This window comes from Condylura cristata, unplaced genomic scaffold (genome assembly GCF_000260355.1).
Source record: "Condylura cristata isolate star-nosed mole 26May11 unplaced genomic scaffold, ConCri1.0 scaffold00006, whole genome shotgun sequence".
Lineage (NCBI taxonomy): Eukaryota > Metazoa > Chordata > Mammalia > Eulipotyphla > Talpidae > Condylura > Condylura cristata.
Window position 1 is genome coordinate 39392274 of NW_004567107.1, and position 24467 is coordinate 39416740.

The 24467-nt window shown below is 37.8% G+C and overlaps 1 protein-coding gene across 2 annotated transcripts in view; it reads left to right on the forward strand.

Annotated features, from left to right (window-relative positions):
• Positions 1-24467, forward strand: part of DOCK8 (dedicator of cytokinesis 8) — a 197068-nt gene that overhangs the window by 16401 nt on the left and 156200 nt on the right. Inside the window, exon 2 of one of the 2 annotated variants that reach the window (XM_004677620.2) lies at positions 22594-22696. In XM_004677620.2, the coding sequence (XP_004677677.1) occupies positions 22594-22696 (103 nt within the window). Of the gene's footprint in view, positions 1-22593; positions 22697-24181; positions 24233-24467 lie in introns of those variants that run through there. The other variant, XM_004677621.2, reaches the window with a different exon arrangement.

Consider the following 24467-nt stretch of genomic DNA (forward strand, 5'->3'; position numbering starts at 1 on the left):
TCTTACAGCAGTTAAATGTATATTTCCTTGAAGAGAGTAAAGTTACATAGAACTCTAAGGTCACATAGAAGAAACTATTAACTGATTATATATTAAATTATATTTTTATTGCTAAAGTTATGCTCATTTACATTTAAGTCTGAAATTTAATTCTCTATTATATTCCTTCACACATTCATTTTCCATCCATTCATGTGACAGATATTTCTTGAACACTTACTATGTGCCAGGCACTGTAAACTTTGGGATATTAAAGACCCCACTCTCATAAACCGTGGGCTCTAATGGTATAAACAGATAATCAATAAAATAATAATATGTAATATAATGTCTGGCAGAGTAAAGTACTGTTATGTAAAAAACACAGACTGAGGGCTGATGAAAAATCTAACTCATTTTAAAACAAATGTGAATCATTGAGTCACATCAGATTTCAAGTGTCCATATAATCAATGTCCAAAGCAGCTTTGAGCAAGTTATTTCATTTTGGGGGGGGGTACCTCAAATTCCTTAACTATTAAATAAAAAATAATACTCTATTCCAGAGTAGGTATGAAAAGCAAGTGAGATTAGGTTGCAATTATTTACCCTAGAAATATTATTTCTTTCTCTCCGGAATAGGGAAATTTACTTGATATAAATAATTGAATTCTAGTTTGAGGTTAAGAAATTAGCCAATTCTTTATTCCATATCAAAAGAAGGTGTGGGTAAAATTTTTTAAAAGCTTTTTTTGTTTGTTTGTTTTGTTTTTTCTCTTTATGAGCAAACTTGAATAGTAACTGTTCCTCAGGGACGCGCAACTTGATCCTTCATATCTGTCCGGCTCTTGGCTTGCTCAAGAGGGAGTTGTAGCAGATGATTTCTGAAATCCATTTCAGAGCTCAAGGCACTTTGTGTATAAATTTTTCCTTACTGAACCACTCAAACGGATGACTGCCAGACCCCAAACTCTCCTGGATCAGAAATTTGGAATCCAAGCCTGTCAAAAATGAGAGCAACTTGACAAGGTGTTTTTTTTTTGTTTGCTTTTTTTTTGTTTTTTTCGAAATTTGCTTTACTGAGAGAAAGTAGAAAGATTAACTATACAACTTGTCTTCATTGACAGGATATAAACTAAGTGAAACTGAGAAACCAGTGGTGTATACTTGTGGTGTCAGGAAGAGACACAATGTGATCTCTGATAATTATTTTTAAAAATTTATCTCATACTTAGTGAGTACTTACTATGTTCTTCACAGGTATCACTTTGTGTAATTCTCATAATAGCCCAAAAGGTTAAGAGTGTTTTTACTGTCCCAAAGATGTGGATTTGGAAACTGAGGCTAAGGGAGCATATGAACTTAACAGGATGTGAGTGGTAAAGTTGTGGTGGAAGCCCATGGCTGACTGAGACCAAGCCTGTGCTCTTAACCACTTGCTTATTGTTATTCCAGCCATTGCTGCCAGCAGGTCAACTTTCTTGTACAAATCAGTTTTCATCATGGCCTTGCCATAGAATTTGTTGAGATTGTTTTTTCCATATGTCGTAATATGTTTAGTTTTGCCTCAGACAAGTCAGAGGATTAACTTTCAAGAGAGATGGACTGTGTCCACACTAAACATGACTAAAAGTAGCCTTACAGCATCTGAAAATCTTGTGGTGATATCTCTTCATCACAGCTTGAATGCGATTTTATAGGTTTTTTTTTTTTGCCTTTCCATTTCAGTGGGCCAACATGGACTTGATTTTGCTCGGGCATTAGCTGTGAACAAAGATGCCTTTCAAACTAAAGATTTTAACATTTTCTCTCCACCATGTTATCAAAACTAGAAGTGATCCACCAAAAACACAGCATGGCCTTCAGGGGCTTAATGAACTCAATGGTATCATGCATGAAACTTGATTTTCAGATGGAGCAGAGAATGGGTGAGATGTTAGGAGTTTAGCTTTCTCTGTTTCTATGTAATAAATTTCCATTAGTATCTGGTCCTTCAAACCAGTGCATGTTCTCAACCTTGAGTGCTGCTGACATTTTGAACCATGAATGGGGAGGAGGGTGGTCTGCTGTTGTGTTCATTATCTCGATAAAACATCATCATGTGAAGAAAGAGACACTGCCTTGATGATTACATTTGCATCCAAGTGTCATCTCTACTACCATTCAAGTTTCAGACACAAAAAGGAAAGAGCTAATCAGGCCTTTGACAGCTCAGTATCTACTGGTGGATATATTCTATTTAATGTTAAGATTTCCAGGGTGTTCCAAATTGGACAGTAGCTGTGTTTCCAACCCATTGTTATTTTTTTTTTCATTTCCCCCATCTTACCCCTAAAGGCTCAAGTGATTCTATATGAAATAGAGTATGTTTGTGGGTGTGGGTGTGTGTCAAGGGCGGGCGATGGGAGGGTGTGGGGTGGTGGAAGAAAGTCTATATATTTCATTGCCTATATTTAGATGACTCTGATGTTTCCCACCCTGGAAAAGTATGTCAATGAAGAGGACCTCTAATCTCACGAATACCCTTTCTCCTCATAACTCCATTCATCCTCAAAATCAATCTGCTGCCTAACCACCACTCCAATTTCTTGTTAACTTGGTTGTTAATGTTAGCTTTCAATTTTTTTCACCATAATCCATAGATGCACAGAAAGAAACATATTTTACATTAAAATCTACTATTTCCTCTCTCATACACATATTCACATAAACACACATGCAAAAAATGAAAGTTTCAAAAAACCATGTTTAACTCTTACTATGTTTCCTGTAGTCTTTCCATTTTGTGCTATGCTATGCTATTCTATTCTATTTTTAGAAAATGTTGACCACCACCCATTACGTTGATCTCATATCAAACTTTAATACATTAGACTACTCCTTTTTTATGCATAGTGTTATCTATTCCTTCCTACCAATCATCACAATTTGTAACCCCAAATTTGTATTTTTTTTTAATATCCCCCTATTGGCCCTCCAAGACTAGAAGCTTCAAAAGGTTAGCATTTGCTCACCTTTCAATTGTTAGAGCCTAGCACAACACCTGACATGTAATAGCTATTTAATAAATACTTATTGAAGAATTAACAAGAGAATTAACGTGACCAAGCCTGTATGGTTTTTCCCTAGACGTCCATTAGCCTTCTCACACTTCTCTAATGCATGTTCCCCGCTTTGAAAGTTTGAAGTTCAAAATTACTGGAAATGCTTCCCCATCATAACCCCTAAAAGCCCCACTGGCATTTCATCTGAGGTCACCCATACTTCATCATTATAAGTGGGACAGTGCATTTTGAAGAAGGGTGACTTGTACCTCACTAAATTATTGGGAATTGGTACTTAATGAAAGAGCTCTCCAGGGCTTGGACAGACCTTAGAAGCCAGAGACCACCTGGGTATTCTGGCTACTTGGTTTGCTTATAGCAGGTGAGTTTATCATTCTGCCTCACCAGCCTCCTGAGATGACTTTGCTACTTCCTGATTCCAGATCACAGGCTCCTAAGATCTCACTCAGCCATCTTACAGTACCTTAGACTATTGTTTAGGACATTTACTTTTCAAAAATAAATGGCTCTTAAAGAATTCATAATATATCTTAAATGATGAAACCATTAGACACCTTGGCAAACAGTGAAGCACTGAAGTGTTCTTTCAATAGCATCCCACTGAGGCTGACTCCTGCTCTTCTCCATAAGATAGGCTGGCTCCTTTCACTCTATTGCTGTGATTAAAGAAAGAAGCTAATATCTTGAAGCATCTACCCTGTTCCAGGTAATAGGTATTTCCCCCAGGTATCTCTTATCCTAACTCAATTCCAGATCATTGACAGGCTACAAATAATATTCAACATCTATTTGGTCTGTTAGATAGCAATAAGATATAGATGCTAAAACTTCAAACTCCTTAGATCAAGTGATAAGGGGCCCTGAGATAATTATTCATAGAATTTAGGTAAGCAAATAAATGAAACAACTAAAAAGGACACCTTAAAATGTTTACTGTTGACTTTTTAAATTTTTTAATATGACGAAGGTAGGAGAGGCATAGGAAATGGACTTAAGAATTTAAGGGATTTTTTTCCCCTGGCTGAGGAAAGGACATGTTTGAAACCTTTGCTATGACTCCATTTTCTAAGTGTTTCTCTCTCTTTCTCTTTTTTTTTAAGTGTGGAGATAGTGAAGGCAGATAATTCACAGGAAATTTACCAATTTTAAAATAAGAACTTCAATAAGTCCAAAAAAGGCAAAGGGTAGTGCCTTACAAAAATTGAGATTTACCAGGATTTTTTTCCCTTTAAGATGAGAACTGAATTTGGAATTTCTTAATTGGTGTTGAAGATCCCATGGGAATATTATTTTAAAGGTTTTAATTGATCTGAAATTTATTTCACACTTATAGTCAACAGAATATATTTCTGAATAAGTTAATTGTTGTTTACACCTGATACATAGAAAGAAATGTTTACTTATTTATGATATTGTTTACTTGAATCTTATATTTGTTTAGTAATTTACCTTTGCATTTAGCTCAATAAATAGATTATGAATCGCTATTACATCTTTTCATTGCTTCTACATTTGGAAAATTATAAAATATGGCTCCTTAATGAATTTATTTGATTTTGCTGATGTTTTCAATGAAAGGGTATTTTTGGCAGAAAATCTTTTAAAAAAATTTTTTTTAAAGATTTATTTATTTGTACATACAGAACTGGGGTACAGGCCAGAGGCTCAGGGGCGGTGAGAGGCTTCACCACAGACAGAGCGGGGAGCAGAGCAGGCAGATCAACGAAGTACACTGCTGAGGGGAGCAGCGGGCGGGTCAGGAGAGGTCTGCCAGGCCATGTGGTCACCTCTGGGGCAGGCGGGAATCGAACTCATGCGGAAGTGGCTTCAGATTCTCAGTGCTGTGCTTTAACCCGCTGCGCCACCAGGGAGGGCCAGTTTTTGTTTTTTTTTTTTAAGATTTATTTATTTGTTCATACAGAACTGGGGTACAAGCCAGCGATGTGGAGGGTGAGAGAATTCATCAGAGACAAAGCGGGGAGCAGAATAGGCAGATTGATGAAGTACACTGCTGAGGGGAGCAGCGGGCGGGTCAGGAGAGGTCTGCCACGCCATGTGGTCACCTAAGGGGCAGGCGGGGATCGAACTCATGTGGAGGTGGCTTTAGCTTCTTAGTGCTGTGCTTTAACCCGCTGCGCCACCAGGGAGGGCCCCAAACTATATAGTTTTATGTCAGATAAATTTTTCTTTCAAAAGTGTGGCAGTTTCTGTATACATAAATGAGTTTAAGTTCTGTTAACAATATTGTCATTTATGAGTTAACCTAAATATTTTTATTCTATTTCATTGTCTCAGTTAAAATTGTATTAAAAAATTTTTGGGTCTTCTCTAAACTGAAGGAAAAAGTTGAGTAAACAAGCTGTGCAGACTCTATTGAAACTTCAATACCTTCAAGAAAAAAGAACCTTGATCTTATAGTTGGATAGAGATCCTTAAACTATGGTGATGACAGGGCCTTATTTGAGGTGGCTTTTCTGTAGCCCATAAATACTGTTGTCTTCCATGCATCCACACTCGCTGTCCACCCTGGGCTAGTGTCCCTAGGACCCTGAAAGGGATCCCTGTACTTTAGCTCTTTCCCCAATAGTCTCCTTGGCCATGCCTTTTAGATAAAACAGATTAATATTGCCACTTTCTTTAGCCTCCAACGTTGAACTTTCTGTCATTGCATGGGCTGACTCAGGCAATGACAAATTGTGCTTTTCTCCTGTCCAGAGAAGCACTATTCACCTGTCAGTGCTTTTTTTTTTTTTTCTTTTCTTTTCTCTGGTCTCACTATCAGGGCATAAATGATGTTACCTTTAAATTCTTCATCTCTCCTGATTCTTCTACCTGTGGGTTCACCACTTCTAGCTTGTTCTGGGGTTTTCATCCAGACATGGTCCAGAGCTCTATTATTATATGTCTGTCTTCTCCCCCAGCCCTTGGTTGATCCATTCTCCAGTGTGAATTGGGTGTGGCTGCCACACCCTTAGTGAGCTATTATTGCTCAGACAGTTGCATTTTTACAATTCTGTTACTAAAAGCAAGGTCTCTGTCTGAGGAAGCAGAACTAACTCTGGAAAATGGGGACTTTCTGTCATCATAGTAATTGCATGGCTGGTCATGTGTACCTCATGCCAGGGGATAGAAGAATGCAAACAGAATGCGGGCTCATGGAGGAGGATTACCAGGGAGATCCCCTCCCAAACTGAATCTGATACTTCGTTGGTGTAGTTGTTGTCACCACTGTAAACACTTCCCTTAACTGGGCTTAACTGGGACTTTACAGACTGCGGTGAAGGTAGAGGCAAAGGAGTTCTGAGAAATTGCTCAGGATCTTAGGCCAATGCCAAGGAACAGTAAACTTTCAAATCCAGAAATAGTTCCACGACATGACTTTTGGAGACAGAACTGCCTTCGCTAGAGAATTCAGTGTCCCAAATTTGCTTCACTGAGTTCCCCTCTCTGACAAATTCTATGAAACAGTGTGAAGAAAAGTCACTATCCAATGCAGCCTACTCCTCCACAGAGATACATGAAAAGAGAACACAAGTGATGTTTTATATGCTATCAACTCCATCTGACAGTCTCAGTAAATTTTCCTTCAAACATTTAATAATACAATATTAAACCTCTGTTTCTGGTAAGTCGAAGTGTATCATGTTTGCCATGCCCTTTGTGACCATCAAGGGATATACTACTGATTTTAATTTAGCTTCACACCCCAAAAGCTTCTTAAAATTACAGTTGGTCCAAGGTCCTCTTCCCTATTTCAGAACATATGTTTTGTAAGCACGAGCCTTGAACTTCTTGACTGTGTTCCACATGCTAGGACCTTTTAAATTGTCATTATGTCCTGAAATAAGTGTTTACCCTATCTTTAGGACTATGTTCAAGATGTGAGGGCAAGAGAGGGCTGGGTTGTTTATGATTAAACTTACAGGAAGCAGCCAAGGCTCATGTTCTAATGTTTTCATGTGAGCCAAAGAGGATAAGTTAGTTGCTTTATAGAAATTTCTTTCTGCATTCCTTCAGGAAAAATTTTTCATGTGAGCTAAATGATCAAAATGGGCAGTTTTGTACTCAACAACTTTGACATTGTCTCCTGAAGGAATGAAACAATTAAAGCAACTGCTTTCTTCTGAGAAAGGACCATTTATAATAATCGACTTGCTTTACAGAAAATATTCCCGGTTAGACTCATAACAAGACCTTCTAATACCACATACAATTTGGTTCTCCATTGCTGGGATTCTCCCCCCACCCCCCGCTTTTTTTTTTTTTTTCCTTAATACTCTTCCATGTTTTAGGGACAACCTTTACTTACCTGGAGCAGTTGCTGATCCTTCCACCCTCATCCTCCAATTTACCCAAATACTACCATTTGGAAATAAAGAACACTTAAGAGACCTAAAGGGGAGGACAACCAATTCAGAAAACAGAACAGTCAACAGGGGAGTTGAGTGTGTGTGTAATCCAAGATGGGGTTTCACAAAGACTAAAGAAGGTCAAAATGATGCAACAGAAAGGTCAAGTTAGAACAGGACTGCAAAAAGGTCACTGGCTGTGCGGCAAAAGGTCTTAGTGGCTGTATCAAGCTTCTGCAGAGGAGTGAGGGTGGAAGCCTGAGAACACTGGATTAGGGAGTGTGAGGGAGTGGAGGATGTGATCCTGGGTAGTCAGGGGAAGGGGAGAGATAGAGAGCTTGATGTAGGGCAAATGTCCTTTTCTGATGAGAATGAGTTGAGTTCCAGGAAGAAACTAGGAGTAGGGGATGGGGAGGGCTGGTCGAAACAATACATGAAACATTTGATGTGAAATGATCTTGAATAAAATTCCTGTTTGAGATACCTCCTCTACTTTCTTCATCCTACCTCTTGAAAAAATATTTTATTTTATTGCTTTAACAGATTTTGAATGTCAAGTGACTTCACTCTTGCCTAATATATTTGTTCTTTGGTGAAACATGAAGAGACAAAACTGTATCTAAGAAAGAAAATGGTTAAAAAAAAAAAGTGAAGCTCTAATAATTGCTCTTAAATCATTTACCCATTGCTAATATGGGTATTTGAATTACATTTGGAAAATATTCCAAGACTACTTACCCATGAAGGATTAATGATATTAGAGCTGGGTTCAAAGTCTCGGTGACAAGTCAAAACCTGTTCTTTTCAGTAGCCAGAGTATCCCTTCTTTGGAAAACTTTCACCTGTTAAGGCTGCTGCTGTCAAGCTGCTGGAGAAGGAAAACGTCGAAGTTTAACTCCCATGGTAACTTTATTATTAACGATTTTTGGCCTCAGTTTCCTAACTTGTAAGCAGAGATAATAAATACCTACCTTACAGAATTGTTATAAAGGTTAAATGGCAAAGTAAAACAATCCCTGTCAGATAATAAACATTCATGAATGTGAGATAGTTGTGTTAGTTGTAGTGACAGCAGCAGTAGTTTCTTGGTTTTGGTTTTTTTGTTTTATTTTGTTTTGTTTTTTAGGTTATAAGGATTATAGGTTACTTCAGTTGGCGGTAGATTTTTTAAGGGTATACCACAAAGTAAGGAGAACAGGAAACTACTTAGCCAGCACGTTGGCTCTTCAGATTTTAGGACATTCCTTTTCTTTTCTACTTGCCAAAATATACAAATTGAAGACTTGAAAGGAAAATTTCAGATTTTCGGTGCACTCCGTGCCAATGAGGATCTGGGGCTGAGCAGCCCCTCATTTCTCCAGATGGGCGTATGATCTTTTGTTTGCCAAGATGTTTACTACTAGGTGTGGGCTCAGAGTCTCTATGTAAGTCTGCAGGTTGCTAACTGCACAGGTCAGCTATAAGGCCAAATACAAGTTGAATTTCTAGAGTATGCTGTGGCAGTTCTTACAGCCTGATTGGTTTGTGACATTGTCTCCTTTTCTCTACATGCTCCTCCTTCCTCCTCTACTAGCCTGGTTCTTTCTATCTCATGGCATCTGCTCACTCATTGCTTCTGTTGCCCCAAAACTTCTTTTTACTGCCATCTCTGTGCGTGTCCATGCCTTTGACTATTCCATCATGTTTAGCAGGATAAACTATTAATAATTTACCTAAGTTCATACAATGAGTGAGTGATAATACAGAATTTGTTGGAAAATGATCTTGTAAGTTAGCCTGGGGATATTGAAATTAATTTCTTGTTGGATTTGCTATTGAAGAAAAATTCTACCTAGACTTCCTTGCCTACATTAGAATAGGCTTTAGTGTTAACTTTTATTTGTAGCCAACTTGAATTTTAAACACTGGTTATTTCCTAATATAAGAAAAACTTATAAAAGACAAAGTTTGCCTAAGGTGTCCCAAGGCTTTATTTTGTCCTTGGCAATGAGTTTGATTAAAAATCCATTTATGTGTTTGCTTCGGCAGCACATATACTAAAATTGGACCGATACAGAGAAGATTAGCATGGCCCCTGCGCAAGGATGACACGCAAATTCGTGAAGCATTCCATATTTTTAAGAAAAATACCGGATGGTTTCACTCATAGCAGGAGTATAATGGACCAGGCGAGAAAATAACAAAAATAATGAACTACCATAGACCAGAGACATTCTGTGGGGGTGGAGTGGGGAATGGGACCAAAAACGGGGTGGGGGGAGGGAGGGAAATGCACGGGACTATGGTGGTGGCACAGGGGTGATTTGGTGATGGGAAACCCGTGGGGATTACAATTGAGATGAAAAAAAAAATGTGCAAAATGTTGTAAAAATAAACTTTTTAATAAAAAAAATTGTCAAATAAAAAAAATCCATTTATTTGAGACTAGCCTTGAGAACTTATTTTCTCTACACTTCATCCAAGTGTAGAGAAAAGGACTGAACCTTATTTCTCATTGTTTTGGGGGACTCATTCTCTTTCTTAGCTCCCTGGGTTCCCATAGGGTGCTCTGGGTTTCCTGTCCTCCATGTCCCATATAAAACTAGGTGAACATAGACCAATCTGATATAATGATCTGACACTATAACAGGGTTTGCTTTATGTATTACTCTCCCAACTGACTAATCATTCGACCTAATTAAACACTTCCTGTATGTTTAGAGTGGCGGAGTTTAGAAGCATAACAAATTACAGTTGGTCAGGGTTTTTGCCTCCTCTAATCATTACACATAGATTTCTGTCCATGTGACTACTTGAAGCAACTTTCTTTAGATAAAAAGACCCAGTCTATTTTTGTGGACTTTAAGAGAACTGAGTTTCTCTCCCTGCTTTGCTGCTTGCAAATCTTGTTAGCTTTAGAAAGTCGCTTATCCTCCTTCAGCTTTGTTTGCTGGCCTACTTCATAGTTGAGTGGGTCTCTGGATGGGAAGGTGAGTCTCTGTACGATTCTAACAGTTATGCTAAAATAAAATACTAATAAAGCTGGAGACATGAGGGACACAATGCCATAGGCGAGAAGGGGTGTCATAGGAAAAGCTATGTAGCTATTGTTCTATACCAACTGTGTGGCTTTTTCACCATATATTATGGCTACATTTCAGAAACTGGTTTTAGCTTTCTTATGTCTAAAATTACATTCATTGAATTGCTGCATATTAACTTCACATTAGTATGTTTAGTGCACAGTATCCTGTTACAAAGGCATTTGAACACCTTCAGGGATCATAACTACGCACCTGGGTATTGAGCACAGAGTATGCAGCCAAGATTTTGAGATATGTTCAAATGCAAGAGACTTTCAAACACAAAGTAATCTAGGACTATAGGAAGTTAAAACGGAGTGTTCCCTTGTTGAAGGTAAAATACAGAGCTATTTTTAGGAAAGTACTTTTCCTTGTGTGTTTAATATTTGGCAACTGCATAGGAGAGCAGCTCAAAAGGAGCCATGCTATCAACAGTAAGATTCTTCTGTAATGTAATGGCCAGACCCAGGGAAGAATGTGCAAACCATTGGTAGGTGTACGGATGGCTGAAGAAGAATTTGGTCAGCAAGATCTTACCAAGAGATGCAATTCCATTCCACAATTTGTTATGGATTAAGTCTATCCTTCTAAATCCTTATGGGCGCTGAAGAAAATATGAACCCAGAAAGGGAATAATTCCTAACTTTCCCTTTTTAATTACTGGCCAGTATGCTGCACACTTTCTGATGCAGACCCTATAATTAATCAGTGTTTATAGTGCAGTTCATCCTACCTATGTGAAACATATTACTTATTATTGAACCATATTACTTATTTTTGTGCCATATTATTTCTACAAAAATTCCCCTTATTTTCCTCTGTCCTCCTTTCTTTATTTCCTTTTAATGTACCCATTATGTTTATGTAATGGTATGGAAGAAAATATTTGCTGAGAGTAATCTGAAAATTCTGACCTTACTGCTTACAGGGATAAATCATTCCCCTGCTAGGGGTGGGGGGAGTGTGAAATTATAGCCATAAACACATGGACACACTTTGTCCTTGTAGTTCCATCAGAATGAGCACCAAGAATGTACTAGTGCCTGAGATTTTGAGGTTGATTAAACAGTGAGCTAATTTTCTCAGTCCAGTTTTCACTGGCTTTGACTTCAGAAGTCAGTCATGGCTTGTTCGTGGAGTGTGCTTAGCTAGACTGCATCTGAACCCCTAGAGTTTATAAAAATGCAGAGTTTAACTGTGCTGATCAGATTCATGAATGAGAATCTCAGAAGGTGGACCCTCAGTGTTTGCATCCTTGACCATCTTTCTAGCTGATTCTTATACACTCTGAAGCTGGAGTATTACCTCTAGAAAGGCAAAGGAATACAGGTCAGACACTGCAATGGACATGTTCCATGTTTAATAAAGTTACCCTTGTTTCAGTATTACCTTGAATATCAGGAGATTTTGTATTAAAATTTTCTTAAAAACAAAGCAGTCTTAGAACATTAAAGAAATGATTGTCATATATGAACCCAATTATAAGAATCTTGCATAGTTTTCTAGGAGTCTAGAAACTGAATGTCTTCAGATCATCCTTACAATTATTTTGAGACTCTTAACTGTTTTGACTTTAAGACAAGTAATTAGGAAGTAATTATTAATTGATGGAGATAAAAATTGTTTATATACAATCTGCATATTTATCATGTATCTTAAAAATAGTTAATTAACTTTACCATTTGTGCCCTGTAGTCTCATCAGTTCTCAACATTAAAAATCATTAATATTCATAAATATAATTTTGCTGTACCTTTATTCAAGTATAGTATTTTTATTCTAATATTGCACATGGGGAAAATGCTGCATAAGAAATCATGCACACACACACTCACAGTCTCACAAATTTGGTGAGCTGGTATTTTTAGCCAGTACTATATCTTCTTGGTCCATAAATCAAATTTCATAATTTCACCAAAGAAATTATTATCCTAATAACTAACATCTTGAATAACTGTTGAGTACACAGAAATGTATTCACTTTTATTATTAAGTCATTTAAGGGCTTTTTACTTCTGCATATATCATACTAACATGACCAACACTTTAGTAAAGGAGTAGAAGGACTTACTTTTATATCTAGACAGACATATCATTAAGGATACATTAGAATTTTTATGGCAAGTAGTGAATGCAATGCAAGAACAAGGCAATGTTTTTCTATTTGAGGCCTGCAGGAAAGAATATTTGTAGTAAGGACATGGTGGCTTCCTGGAAAATGTTGGCAGAAGAGGGAGCCTCACTTCCAAAAAAGGATGAGTGTTCAAGCTAAGTGAGTGTAAATATGCCCATGCAGGCAAGGAAAAAACTTGGAAGAGGGAGACTTGGCTCTTTAGGTCAGAATAGGTTCTGCTTCAGAGTTGATTCAGTGACTTCATTCTTTACTATTTCAGTGTCCTGTTTCATACAATGGGGATATTACTTATCTCAATGAAAAGCTGGTGTGAGGGTCGATTTGGCTTTATAGATTATGCATGATATTTGGAACCTAGATAGATGTAAAATTTAGAAGGCTCAGGGAATTTTCCTTTGCTCTGTGAATGACTACATTTACTTTGTTGATATATATTTTTTTAAAGATCTATTTATTTATTCATACAGAAGTGGGGTACAGGCCAGAGGCTCAGGGGCGGTGAGAGGCTTCACCAGAGACAGAGTGGGGAGCAGAACAGGCAGATCGATGAAGTACACTGCTGAGGGGAGCAGCGGGAGGGTCAGGAGAGGTCTGCCATGCCATGTGGTCTCCTCCGGGGCAGGCGAGAATCGAACTCATGCGGAAGCTTTAGCTTCTCAGTGCTGTGCTTTAACCCGCTGCGCCACCAGGGAGGGCCGACTTTGTTGATATTTTTGTTATCTCCTTCCTCCTGATCTCTTGCCTCAGGTAGCTATAACTCCAAAATTCAGCAATACTGTGTACTGAGAGATCACTGGACAAGGCCATGCAAAATAGTGGGGTGGAGAAATGAGGTGCTTTAAATCAATAGCCCTCAACAGTTTAGGAAGATTAGGAAGTGGGGCAAGGGCTCAAAGTATCATGAGAGCAATTTTATTTAGAAATTCCAGGAGACAAAATAATAATGATGAAAGGAGCCCTCAAGAGACTCTTAAGATACTCAGGCCCATTCCTGTGTCTCAAAGGAAGAATTTACATTACTCAGAAAGCTGACAATATAGTAGGTAAAAAATGTGTATGTGTACATGACTTCTGTCAAATTATAGCAATCACAACATTGTGGGAAAATAAAAGAGAATTTTAAAAGGTCCCTATTATCCTTTTTCTAACATACCTGTAAGTAGTATTTCCTTTTAGTGTTTTTTTTTTTCAGTCTATGTGTTATTTAAAAAGTATACTTAGATTTGGGCCCTCCCTGGTGGCACAGTGGATTAAAGAACTGCACTGAAAAGCTAACGCCACTTCCGCATGAGTTCGATTCCCGCCTGCCCTGGAGGTGACCACATGGCATGGCAGATCTCTCCTGGCCCACCCGCTGCTCCCCTCAGCAGTGTACTTTGTGGATCTGCCTGTTCTGCTCCCCACTCTGTCTCTGGTGAAGCCTCTTGCCACCCCTGAGCCTCTGGCCTGTACCCCAGTTCTGTATGTACAAATAAATAAATCTTTAAAAAAATAGTATACTTAGATTTAAATACAAATGTAATCATAATGACCAAGAACATGGCACCTGAAGTTATATAGGCTTTGATTCAAATTATGATTCAACATCTCCGCCCTTAATTTTGCCTTTATTGAGGATAAATGGGGCTTACAGTGTTGCAGTGTGAGTTCAATGTAGTGGCACAAATGAAGCGTGCCGAGTGTAGTGTAAGCACGTCATAAGTATTGGCATGATGATTTTCTGTTCTCATGAAAAAGCTGTACCAACCGTCTACAGCTTAATACTTGGGAATATTTTCTTAACTAATCAAAAAGAATATCTATTTTTATTTCACTTGTTTGACAAAATTTCACTTTACATTTTTTTCCCAAGAGGAGTCAAAGTCTAAACATATGATTAGTGGCTGGTTGTTCTGGTTGTTCTTTTACTAGTTTGTGAGACTTTGCTCCTAGACTGTAGTACAGCTATCTCAGTGATAGCTGCTAAGGAAATGGGTGTTGGGGGAGAAGTGTAGTTTTCACATCTATACTGGGAAAATGACCTCAGGTTCAAGCCTGATCAAATTTATATCTGCAACCTGGGTCTTTCATTTCTGTTCTAGATCTGTTTCTGTAATTGCCAACTTGACCACCACCTGCAGTCCTTTTAGGAACATAAACTCAGCCTGTCTTATCCACATTTCAACCTGATGGAAGATAATTGTGATGTCCTCAACTTTATTGTTACCCTATAAATGAAGGGATTAACTTTAATCAAATAGCATCTTCCTCCCACAAAGGGAAAACTGAGGTCTTTAATGAAGACCTTGGCTTTGCTTACCAGATAAATATTCTTGATCTTATAGGGTAATTATAAGTAACAATAGACAGAATAGCCAGTTGGATAATTAACTGCTTAAATTTGAAGAAATAGTCTTTTATATTCACTTACATTGCTGGTCAGAGTGTTAATTAGTAAAATGCTATGTGAATGACAAATTCATAAAGGCTTTGACCCAGCAGTCCACTTCTGGGACTTTTTCTCTCCATTTCTCTCTCTCTCTTTCTCTCTCTCTCTAACACACACACACTTAATAAGCATATTAATTAATACACATGCAATTTACTGAACATGACATGTGCTGGCAAAACTGGAGATAGCAAAGATGTGTAAAAGAAACTAGTTTAAAAAATTATTGCCCATTTTGTGGTAGATATGTATCTATAAAAAGGAATGAAGTATTTTCATGTATTTATCTATTAAGCAAATGGATCCTCAGTGAATGGGATGACAGATTATGATGTAGCCATACATTGGAGTACTCCGTAATAAAAGGCATGAACTATTGATACATACTGCAACATAGGTAAATCTTAACGGTGTATTCCTATGTAAAAAAGATGGGGGGCCCCTCCCTGGTGGCACAGCCAGTTAAAGCACAACACTATGAAGCTAAAGCCACTTTAGCATAGGTTTGATCCCCGTCCAGGAGGTGATCCACATGGCACGGCAGATCTCTCCTGACCCGCCCGCTCCTCCCCTCAGCAGTGTACTTCATCAGTTGACCTATTCTGCTCCCCATTCTGTCTCTGATGAATTCTGTTACCCCCTGCCCTGGCATCTCTGGTCTGTACCCCAGTTCTGTATGCATAAATAAATAAATCTTAAAAAAAAAGATGGGGAAAAGAATAAATGTATTTATGTCTATATTGCATATGAACACAAGGATAGACAAGACTCTATTACATTATTGCCTAATTTAAAAGAGTTTAAAATATGTGCATATATAGAGAGTATATATAACATATTATTATATATAATGACATATATAACTTACTGGAAATTAATTTTGTAACTTTTTATATTTAAAGGTTTATTTTACTAAAAGTATATGAGGATGCATTCAAAAAGCTTTAGATAATTTTTATGTGGTTAAGGTCAGGAACTGCTCACTCTTGAGGGTGTCCTATGTTTTTAAAAACATGTTTCTAAAAACATTTTTAAAATATTGTGCTTTCCTATCCTTATAATTCAAGAAGTTGGAGGGAAGGGTACAACTTTCATAGTTTACTTGGTGTAAATAAATCATTTTTGTTTCTGAATAGTGGCTATTTTTCAGTGTTTAATTATACTATGTGTTTGTGTCTACATCCATATATGTGCTAAACACAAATGTCTATAATTGTAATTTATTACTAGCTGTGTACTTTACACTTTGTATTTGAATGTTTTACAATTAGTTGTTAGTTACTGAGTAAATTATATATTTGCTTTTCATTATCCCACTGTTTTTACTGTTGTTTAAAACATGTTGGATTCAGGAAAACCCTAAGCCTCTTTAAATACTTTTAGACAAGATTTCCTTGAATCAGTTTTAAAACCTTCCAATTTTTGGCTCTTGACCATGCGAGTATATAGGAATGAAAGTCAGAGAGAAGCCTTCCAAGGTTCTTTGGTTTCTTAGCACAAATGCTCGTGTAGATCATGATGCTGATTGTTCCACTTGGAGATTCTTGGGCATTGTCACAAGTTAGAGATGGAAAGGTTCCCAGGAGATTTTCATTTTACATTTAATGAAACAAGGATCAGCATGGTTAAGTAATGTACTTGAACTCAAATTGGCAAATCACAAAGCTAAGGACACAGTGAATTTTCACTGTTTTTGTGCTTTTTAATACTAGCTATGTTGTTGAAAAGACACAGATCAGTGTGGCAGTTAAAAATACTTGAAGTAAGAGTATGGAAACTTAATGTCTACATACCATGAAATCACTACCTTTATATAACTACCAAAAGTCCCTTTATTCCAGAAGCCTCATAAGCTTTCATAGGCTGTATTAGTAACTTCCTCCTATACTCACAAGGCACTGTGCACATTCCTGTAGTATAATGTTTATCATATTGCGTTTCAATTATTTATTTAAGAATCCATCTGTTTTCCTTCTACATACCCACTGTACTGAGCTTCAATCAGAAGCAACAGCATGTTCCTAGACTTCAGTTCCAGAAGAGAACTTGGCACTTTGTGTGCCCTTGATGTTTGCTAAGTAAATGAATGAACCAACTACTCTCACAGTTTTATACTATCTGTGAATTTTATCCTTTATAGGACATCGAGATCACCAGGACGTTGACTGAAAATGTAGTTTCCCAGGCCACACCATAAGAAATGCTGACTTAGGACTGTGATAGGGCCGAAGAAACTGTACTTTTATTAAACAGTTGATGATAATGTTGTAAATAGTCCCTCAGACACACTTGGCAAACTCTTCTCTATCACTAGTTCCACTAGTATTCAGTCATAGCTGTACCTCTCACAATGATCTGACCATCTGTATAAAAGCATAGAGCTTCTCTAACCCCCTATTCTACCATTCAGATTCTGAAATTGGATAGTTTAAACAAACCAAGATTCTCTTCAGAATTTTTAGAAATAAGTATCATATAAAGCATATTGAATTATTGAGAAAGGAGTCTTAATACCCTTTGAAAGATGAAGGTGATCTTAGCTCATCAAGGAAATAAGGTATAAATCTAGCATCCTGTGAATGGAAAAGATATTGCTAAGTGAAATAAGTAAGAAAGAAAGATATATATTGGATGGTTTAATGTGGAATAAAAGGAAATTAAAGGGTTAGTCAAAAGCACGTTAATAACAAACCTTCAAAATCTGTTGAATTAAGATTGCCGGAATGGAGGGGAATGATGGAGAGCTAAGAATAGAGGGAGCATAATGGAGAATGGTGGAGAACTGTGGGTGTCTTGTTGGTGGATGTGTTGTGGCAACACACTCTGAAGGATGTGATCCTGTCCCTCTGAATCATATACAGTATTGTAAACCAGTATTACAAAATAAATGAATAAATAAGAACATACATCTAGCATCCTGGAAGATACCTTTGTCCTTTTAAATTTGGTCTGAGACTCAAATGCAGAGGAAATAAAATCCATACATACTATCTATATGGACACCAAGTCTTTATGAGCTCTTGCCCTAGTTGCATTGCATTAATCAGGTAGTCAGGGAAAGGTGTCTCCCGGCCTACATGAGTCAGTATGGAGATGAAGAGAGTTGATTTAGGCCCTGGGGTACTAGATGATCTTTGAGAATAAAGTTCAATAAAAGTAAATAGAATAGTTGATGTTCACATAATTTTTTAAAATCCCAAGTAGTACATCTGTACCTGCATGGCACTTTATAGGGAAAAAAAGCTTAATAGGGTAGTTATGAAACTACCTTTATATAACTACCAAGAGGATTTCTGATCTTTGCAGCATATTTACACATTTATTTTACCTGTTTGTGTTTCTTTTAATTTGTAGCTTACTTTCTATGCCCCAATCCAGTCATACTTCTGTTATTTTAATTGGTAAAATCACATTTCATCCTTTTTATGTTATTATTTACTCATTGTTTTCCCTAGTGCTAGGTGCTCTGATTATTTTCAGTTTTTGGCTATCATACACAGAGTACTTATGCTCATTTCTGCTCAAATTATAATTTTGTTTATGTGAAATCCATATTCTCCAAAGTGAGGTAATTAGTTAAAAGAGTAATGGCAATTTTATAGTTCTTGTTGCATACTGCAGTATTACTTTCCAGAGACAACAAACCAACATCAACCCTACTGGGGTGAGGGGCATGCTGGCCTCCCCACAGCTTTATCAGCATGTGAGTTTATCATTCCATACTTTAGCTAGTTTATTTTTTTCAGTTTAAGTTTGTTTTATTTATTTTATATAATCATTCATTTTGTACACTGATTTCTCCCCTCATGTGTAGTTCCTGTCGTTCTCTCACCACCATATCACCTGTGAACCATGACCATAGTCCCTTGTGCTCTTTCCTCCCCTGTTTTGACCTCTCTTCCTGCTCCCCTGCTGCTGGATGCATCAGACCTATGTCCTACTTGGCAAGTTTTGTCTTTTATCTGACCCTTTGTTTAGTTACCCTCTGTGCTACTTATAAGTGAAGCCCTCCAGTATGTACTTATAAGTGAAGCCCTCCTGTATTTTATCTTTTCCCTTCTGATTTATTTCACTTAGTATCATCCTGTCCAGCTCCTCCCATATTGCCACAAATGGCATGAGTTATGTTTTGTGACCTTAGAGTGGTATTCCATTGTATATAGATACTACCTCTTTTTGGGACATTTAGTTTGTTTCCATATTTCTGCTATTGTAAATAGTGCTGCAATAAACATAGGGGTGCAGCACTAATTTCCTTCAAATTAGTGTTTTGTCTTCGGGAGTCTTAATAGTGGTATTGCTGGATCATGTGGAATCATTGGATCACTTCTTTTGCTAGTTTAATATGTGTGTCAGGACTTTCAAGGGATATGTTATTTTGAAGTTCTTTAAGTGATGAAACACTTATTTTCCACGTGGGACGATTCACTACTTTCTTTTAAAGGAAAAACAATTCATCTCCATATTTGACACTTTTGAAGCCATAGCTTTAATTGCTTTTTGTAGAACTGATTCCATGGGGAACAGGACTGGTGTTAGGTATGGGGACAGGTGCAACAAGTCAGGAAAGATCAGTTGTATAGTTCTGAATTAGGAAACATGCAGAGGATTGCAATAGCAACATCCGCTCACCTTGATAAGCTAGGATTGCAGAGCAGGAACTTTCAGATTTCATGACTCAAAAACTACTAGGTCAGGCCCTCCCTGGTGGCGCAGCGGGTTAAAGCACAGCACTGAGAATCTAAAGCCACTTCCACATGAGTTCGATTCCCGCCTGCCCCGGAGGTGACCACATGGTGTGGCAGACCTCTCCTGACCCACCCGCTGCTCCCCTCAGCAGTGTACTTGGTCGATCTGCCTGTTCTGTTCCCCACTCTGTCTCTGGTGAAGCCTCTCACCGCCCCTGAGCCTCCAGCCTGTACCCCAGTTCTGTATGTACAAATAAATAAATCTTTAAAAAAAAAAAAAAAAAAAAAAAACTACTAGGTCATTTGTGAAGGACATCAGATTTTGCTTCTGAATGAAAGCAAAAATCTCTTCAGCCTTTCATGTGATTCTTCCACAATGCCATTTCCCTCTCTCAAATATCCCATTTCAGCTAAATATGGTTTATGACAGGAAAGACTTTAGAATGATCATGAAACTAAACTATATTTGAGAGGTCTTAGAGGAGAACCTGGAAACACAAGTGAAGGAGGAGTCAGTTTTGTCTGTGAAAGGGTCAGTTTTGTCAGTCACAGAAAGGGTCTTTGCTTGGTTGACTCATCTCTCCTGAGTACATGGCAATAGTCATCACCATGATGATTTATGTTCCTTGGAGGCTCAACACAAGACACAAGATGCAAGAGTGGGCCTTTGTTGTAGACAATTGCCTAATCTGTTATTTATTTTTTTAGTTATAGAATGTAGGGTAAATGGAAGTCATCAGGTTTTTTCCTGCTCCCTCCTCCCTGCCATCAGCATCTATGATTGGCACCTGTGGTATTATATACATGCTTGATGTGCGGCACTTGGTGCATGAGATAGGCATCTATAAGTGGGTGCACCTGAGCTGGGAGACTGAGCCTATGAGTGGGCTGCATCACAGAGGGTGGTGCGGGTGGCAGAAGACAGTGCAGTGGAGAGAGTCAGAGAATAGCTACTAGAAGAAACAGAATATAGAAGTTTTTTTTGGGGAAGGGTCCAAATTGCTATCTCCCTGTTGGCTTGATTCCCCTAACCCATGAGGTTGATGCCAAGGGCTCCACTTTCTCTTTCAAGCTGTTGTAGAACAGAGACTATCCAACTTGAAGTGAAAATCAGTAAGCGCTTCGGATCATTATCTAAAAATTTTTCTTCATTCCTGGCCATTACGCTACATTCGGTAATTTTTGTTTTCACCCTTTTGTCTGTGGAATACTGAAACACACATCTGTATCTATATAACATACATCTATAGCTATATATATGTATTTGTATCATATCTACCTAACAACTTATTATAAATAATTCACATAACACATTTAGCATAGTAATTCCATGACTTTTAATTCAGTTACAGTGTTCTGCACTGTCATCTCAATTTCAGAACATTTGCTCACCCCGGCGAAGTAACACTGTTCCCATCAGCAGTACTACTCACTCACTTCCAATCCTCCTTTAACTCTGGCAATTATTAATGCATTTCTTGTCTCTATAGATTTTTCTACTCTAGATATTGCATATAAGGAATCACATAATATGTATTTTTTGGCTTAGCTTCTGTAATGTTTTCAAGATTCATCCCTGTTATGGTGTATATATATTAGTACTTCTTTCCTGTTTATTGCTGAATGATAATTCATTGTCTGATATACCGTATTTTGTTTACCCATTCATCAACTGATGGGCATATGGTTCTCTTCTCTTTTGGCTTTGATGAGTAATACTACCATGAACATTCATATGTAAGTTTTTGTGTGGACATATGCTGGGAAGGAGAAATGGTTGTCCTGTGTTGGGTTGTGTGTGATCTGTGGATAGACACTGATGTATAGGTGTGCCTAGACAATGTACAATGCAAGTGAAGGAACTGTAATGCTCTTGGGGAAGGAGAATGGATGCCACAAGTAGGACCAGTCTGGGTTTCCTGCCTCTCTGCATGTGCCACATTGCCAAGGCTGGGAGGAATGAATAATTAATGCCTTAGCACACATTATTATTGAGAATTTATAGCATATATAGCAAACATTCATAATCTCTATACTGCATTTTTTAATTATAATTTTTAAATTTACATATCCTTTGTTAGATACACAGCATGCTTTAGATATATCATTCAGTTGATCCTTTATTATATGTTTGAGTTATATCTATAGTGAACTCATTGTAATTTAACTACCCTTCTGTGAATTAATGTAATTCACAGAAATGTGTTGAGTTCCAAATGACTTACAAATGAGTGCCAGCAGGTGTGAGCAGACAATGTGCAATTACTTTCATGTTCTTAGTTCCCCACTACCGCGGATGTCGGTGGGTGACTCCAGTGATCATTCTAATAAGAACAATTTGAAAAAAAGAAAAGTTCTTGGAATTCCAGGTCAAATCTAAGGTACCTGCAAGAAGGCAGAAATGTTCATAAAACAATTCTATAGCATTTTCTAGAAAACAGTTCTCAGCTGGCCAGAAGGGTTCAGCTGCTTGAGACAAGAATGAGTAAGTTGAAAATGGCAACTGGGGCTTGAAAGGAAGCTAGTCAGAGACCAGCTTTCCTCATGAAAAGACAGTGCTTCTGAATTACAGGGGAGCAGGAGTTAAATGCCCTGGATATTTTCCTTTTTACCGTGGGCGTGGGCTTCAACTCTTCCTTGTGCTCTGGCCATCATCCTTTCAATATTGGGTCATAGCCATGAGTGCAGGAATCCTGACTTCTGTGAAATTCTCAAGGGCTTATGTTATTAGACAAAAACAAGTGTCCATCTACAGATAACTGAGGACATTTTATTTAGCAAATGATCATCTAGCCATGACATAAAATTTAAAACTTATCAAATATTGTATCTGTTTGTTGATTTAAACAACATAACCACTTCATTTACATGTTTCTATTTTACCCCAGGTTTTCTTCAGCGGAAATAAGGAAACAGTTTACTCTCCCACCAAACCTTGGCCAATACCATCGACACAGCCTAAGTACATCTGGATTCGCCTCTCCTCAACTAGTAAGTATAAGTTATAGGCTTGCATAGAGAATGGTCAAGGGCAGAATTATCCAGCATATGTTTTTTGCTTTCTGATTCTCCCTAGGTTTTCTACCTTATACATATATCTCTGACCACCAGTTCCTAACTGTATGCCTCATTTTTAACATCAGAAAATTTCCCCCTTTCCCTCCCTTCACAGGGCTTAGAGGTGCAAAATGTACTTACAGGGATTGTGGTTTAGAGGTCTCTGGATACCATGGGTTTCCAGGCTACTTAATTTCACTCCAAGTATGTTACATGTTTGGAAATGGGACATTAACCTGGAATTTTGCTGTCATGCTTTTACTGGAAAAATACATTCTAAAATCTGAAAAGACAAGTCATAAGCCTTAATTATTTTTAACTATTTTCTCAGAAGTACAATTTACATACAATAAAATTCATTCATTTTGTTAACATGAGACTGAGGGATACCCCGGGACCCCCAAACTTACACACACTATGAGATTCTGCTACCTGCTGCATAAAGACAAAGCATACTCCTCATGTGAAGGAACTTTAACAGGATTAGCATGCATAAAGAAGAAAGGATGAAAGTTTTCTAATAAAACATTCAGAGCTTCTCGTCCCCTCATGGGTAAATACCCAGCCTAAGTGGGGCCACTGAGGCCTGAAAACTTGACACAAATCTAAGGCACTTTTTGCAGGGGACTATAGGAAAGGGGAAGGGGCCAGGTAAGCCTGGAAAGAAAAGATCAAAATCAAGACTCAAGTCAAGATGAAGGCTGCTATTGTCAGCCTCCCCACAAGCCTCTCAAGATGTGTCTCTTTCATGTCCTGCAAGTTCAAAACCAAGAAGCTAGTGTAAATTCACAAGTGGGGAGCTTCCACATGGTCCCCTCCAGTCTTCTCTAACTCTCCTCTAATTTACCCTCTCTATTCAGCCCCACCCTTCATTGGGAGGCAGGGAACATGGAGATTATTCTCTGACATTTCTTCTTTGTAACAATCTTAGGTGTGCAATTTGATGAATTTGGTCAATTTATAGTTATTTTACCTCTATTCAAGAAAGACACAAAATAGTTCTTCACCTAAAAAACCCTTTTGCAATCCTTCCCAACTCCCAAACCACAACTCCCTGTCCTAGGCTATCATTGATTCATTTCTGCCATCATAATTTTACCTTAAATGGAACATCATATGATTGGACTCAGTACAAACCTTCATATTTTAAAGAAAATATTGCCCTCTTAAAGTTGAAGATTGCCTACCTTGTTAGTTAAATGAGATGATTTGTAAAACCAGCAGTGAGTATTCACTTCCTTTGTGAGAATTGCAGGCCTCTCGGTGCTCACTTCCTCAGAGAGCAGCGGCACTATTTTTGCTTGTTCCAGTGGTTATCTTGAGGAGGTTAGGTTACTTTTTTTTCCTCTCTCTTATTACTTCAAAACCACTTCTGCTCTTTACAATTTTGTAACCTTCGACTCAATTTCCGGTAGCCGCCATTTTGTCTCCTGTAACAATTTTCGAGCTGTGTAATTGTATCTTTTAAAGGTATGTTTACTGGAGTGATTTGTGGTTATTTCAGTGGGATAATCTCTGTGTGGTGTCATTGATGAATAATAGCACTAAAAATTGTATAGCACCTTTTACAGCAAGAGGCAAATTACAATGACATTTCTTTAAAAAAAATTGTTTTTATGACTTCAGTGGCTGGCTAGACTGCCCTTTTTATTTGTGATTTTCCTGTCTGTTTCAAAACTTCAGCTTAAATAAAAGCACATGAAGT